General features: G+C 37.9%; 1 protein-coding gene across 1 annotated transcript; it reads left to right on the forward strand.

The window, feature by feature from the left end:
* The first annotated feature begins 173 nt into the window (after window positions 1-173).
* LOC147602603 (histone H3.3b-like) lies at window positions 174-627 on the forward strand. Its single transcript, XM_086797830.1, has 2 exons — window positions 174-415; window positions 531-627. Exons 1-2 carry the CDS (start codon window positions 174-176, stop codon window positions 625-627), a joined length of 339 nt encoding a protein of 112 aa, XP_086653956.1.
* Window positions 628-3,387: the final 2,760 nt, after the last annotated feature.

Genomic DNA, 3,387 nt, shown 5'->3' on the forward strand with positions numbered 1-3,387 from the left:
ATAAAATTAGAGCTCGTTCTGATAAGGAAAACTATTTTTAAAAATTAAAAAATTAAAAAATTTATGTATTGAGCTAATTTAGAAAATATATAAATTTTCATCTATAAGTATGGAAGTAACCCTCATTCCACCTCATTTCTCATTTTTCATTTCTCTCTCTCACCTCCAAGAGCATGGCTCGCACCAAGCAAACTGCTAGGAGAGTCTGGCCTCCCAAGGTTGGAAGTGGGGTACCCCCCGTCCAACCACACGGGCAACATCGCAAGCGTAGGTGGAGGCCTGGCACTGTGGCTCTCCATGAGATTAGGAAATACCAAAAGACGGTGAACCTACTCATACCTAAGCTCTCCTTCCAACGTGTGGTGCGAGAGACCATGCAGGATCTGCAAGACCGTCGTGTGATAGGAAGTTCTAGGTTTGCGCAGCATCAAGCCCACTACCTACGCGATGGACATGCAAAACTTTGGAGGCACTCTAGGAGGCTGTGGAGGCATTCCTAGTGGACATTTTTAGTGACACGATGTTTGCAGCTGTCCATGCGAAGAGGGTCACCACATCAGTGAAAAGGACATGCAATTGGTGCGACGCATGCGACGCTGGAGAGATCCTCCAGGCCAGGATCGTTAGTTTTATTTTTATATATCTCGCATGAATGTAATTCTCAAAAGCTATGTAAAGCTCGATGTATATCTTTAAATTTTTTTTATCTTATCTTGTGTTGCAAATAAGTCTCTTTTAATTTGGTTTATATAATTTGTTAATTTATATGTGTCTTCGAATGGATACAATTTTTATTTGAGTTACGTGTGTAATTTGAATTTATTTGCTTGAGTCAACTAATAAAATATATTACAAGATATGTATTAAACAAAAAACTCTGCAACCCAAATTTCCATTCATAGAATAAAAAATTACATAGTCATAAAAGTTACATAATCATCATAGCTATATCCTAGGCTTCTTACTACTAGGCTCTCCAGACTTTGAAGCTGCCTTGATGGCTGGAATCAAAACACGGAACCCTTCAAGCTCTGTCCTGATGATGATGGTTGGATCTTGTTCCCCCGCAACAACAATGCCATGGGCCACCACAGAATGTAAAGGCCCTGACCTTTGAGTCAAGAACAAGTAAAGTAACTTTGAGTGTCGAAGTCGAACAACTTTTTCCAAACTTGATTTAGCAAGAATAAGTTTGAATGCAGCACCCTTTGTAAGTGCTTTAATCTTCAAAAAGTTCTCCGCATACCTTGGAGAGCGTCTTGGTGGAAGACTATCACATCATTGGCAAGTTTGCCAATGTACTTCTTGAGTGCAGAGTCCTGAACCCTTCCTTGGCCCCCAGATCTTCCACTATGCCTCGATGCAAATTCATCAAGATACACAATTTTCTATAAACCAATAAAATTGATGTCAACTCGATCATGCAATGCATGGGAGAGGATGATTGTTTTTTTAGAATGGCCCCAAATTTGATATTTAGGGCCTCTAGGGCATGTAGACCCCACATGTATGATCACATGCCCATCAGAGCTTGGGAAGTGCACTCTCCGAAGGCTCACGTCGTGGAAGCCCTGATTTTTGCAAATTCAGGGCTTCCCACGACGCGAGCCTTCGGACAGTGCACTTCCCAGCCTCTGATGGGCATAGGATCATACATGTGGGATCAACATACCCTAAAGGCCCTAAATATGAAATCTAGGGAGCAACTAGTAAAAGGAGATGCCTTTTCTACTTCGTCAAGCTCCTTCTGCAAGGGTGCCTCCAGATCTGCTCCTGGAATAATGGGTCTGCTACCGTCCAGCTGGACCACAGGTGTTGCATGCTGTGGTCGAGGTCCGAAGAGTTCATTCTGCAAGTGCTCGAACTCTTCATCTAAGATCTCAAATTGAGGAGCTGCATCCTCAATCTACTTCTAGACGGCAATGATAGCAGAGATATCATCTACACTACTTTCATCATATCGCCCTACCTCATCAACCTGTGGTAGGGCTTCTTGGTAATCAAAATCCAAGAAATCATCATTGGCATCTCACACAAGTATCCTATATAGTTCCTCCTCCCTCAAGTCCAAGAGCTCCAACACATCCTGCACGAGGAGGTACTCCACCCCTTCGATGGTGATGGCACTCAATGAAGCTAGTGGTGGGTCATGACTTTGGGTTTCATCAGGCTGGATGGATGCAAGCGCCATGCGAGAGCTCTCTACGGCCTCAACGGCAGGGTCTAGAGTGGTGTCCTCTAGCTCTGTATCTATGTATTCCACTAGAGGGAGATCGTGGATGTCATCATCCTATGGCTCTTAAAACATCAGAGTTCAAGATGTAAATAGCAAAAGTAATATCCCGCTCAATGAGATCGAGTGAGATGTGCTCTTCATAGGAGGTTAAGACAGCAGTAGTGTAGAAATCTTGTCTGACATGAGCTAGAGCTCTGTTCACCGCCTTCTTGTGGTTGGATCCACTCTTCATGTTGAAGAGGAACTCCAAAGGAATCCAACTCAAGGTGGAATTTGGGATAGAGTAGGTGAAGTCATCGATTGCATCGCAAAATGCAGCTAGCAAGGTGGAGTTTGGGTCTAAGGTGGAGATGATAGCCTCGAGGTCTAAACTCTTGCAAAACCTAGGGTAGATATGGTCCCTAAGGTGAGCATAGCGAGTGCTGCTAATCCACATAGTGAAAGTAGGGGAGGTGGCCATGATGGGTAGTGGGGATAGTAAGCACACAAAGGGAGAGCTAGAGAATAGATAGTATAAATGAGTTTGATCTATAACTTATACTAATATTTATACTTACACTTAAATTTATAATATTTATAATAAATTTATACTTGTGTTTATTATATTACTTACAAATATCTATAAACTTATGTTTATTTTTATACCTTATGTTTATACTCTAGTAAATAAAGAACACCTCATTAAAATATAATAAATAATAAATCATACTTCTATTTCACATTACATTATATTATTTACATAGTTATATTATTTACATAGTTACTTATATTATTATTTACACTTAAATATATACTTAATGTAATATTTCTTTTTAAACTTATATCTATAGACTTAAAAATTAATACACTTCATTAAAATATAACAAATCATAAAAATATTATAATATTATATTATTTACATAGTTATATTATTTACATAGTTACTTATATTATTATTTACACTTAAATATATACTTAACATAATATTTCTTTTTAAACTTATATCTATAGACTTAAAAATTAATACACTTCATTAAAATATAACAAATCATAAAAATATATTTATATTTCTAGCATAATTAATTATATTATTATTTATATTTAAATATATACTTATATTTATATTTACATTTGTACTTACTTATACTTATTATTATTTTCTTACATATTAA

Source organism: Cibotium barometz, unplaced genomic scaffold, assembly GCF_041138505.1.
Source record: "Cibotium barometz isolate CiBa-2024 unplaced genomic scaffold, ASM4113850v1 ctg399, whole genome shotgun sequence".
NCBI classification, from domain to species: domain Eukaryota; kingdom Viridiplantae; phylum Streptophyta; class Polypodiopsida; order Cyatheales; family Cibotiaceae; genus Cibotium; species Cibotium barometz.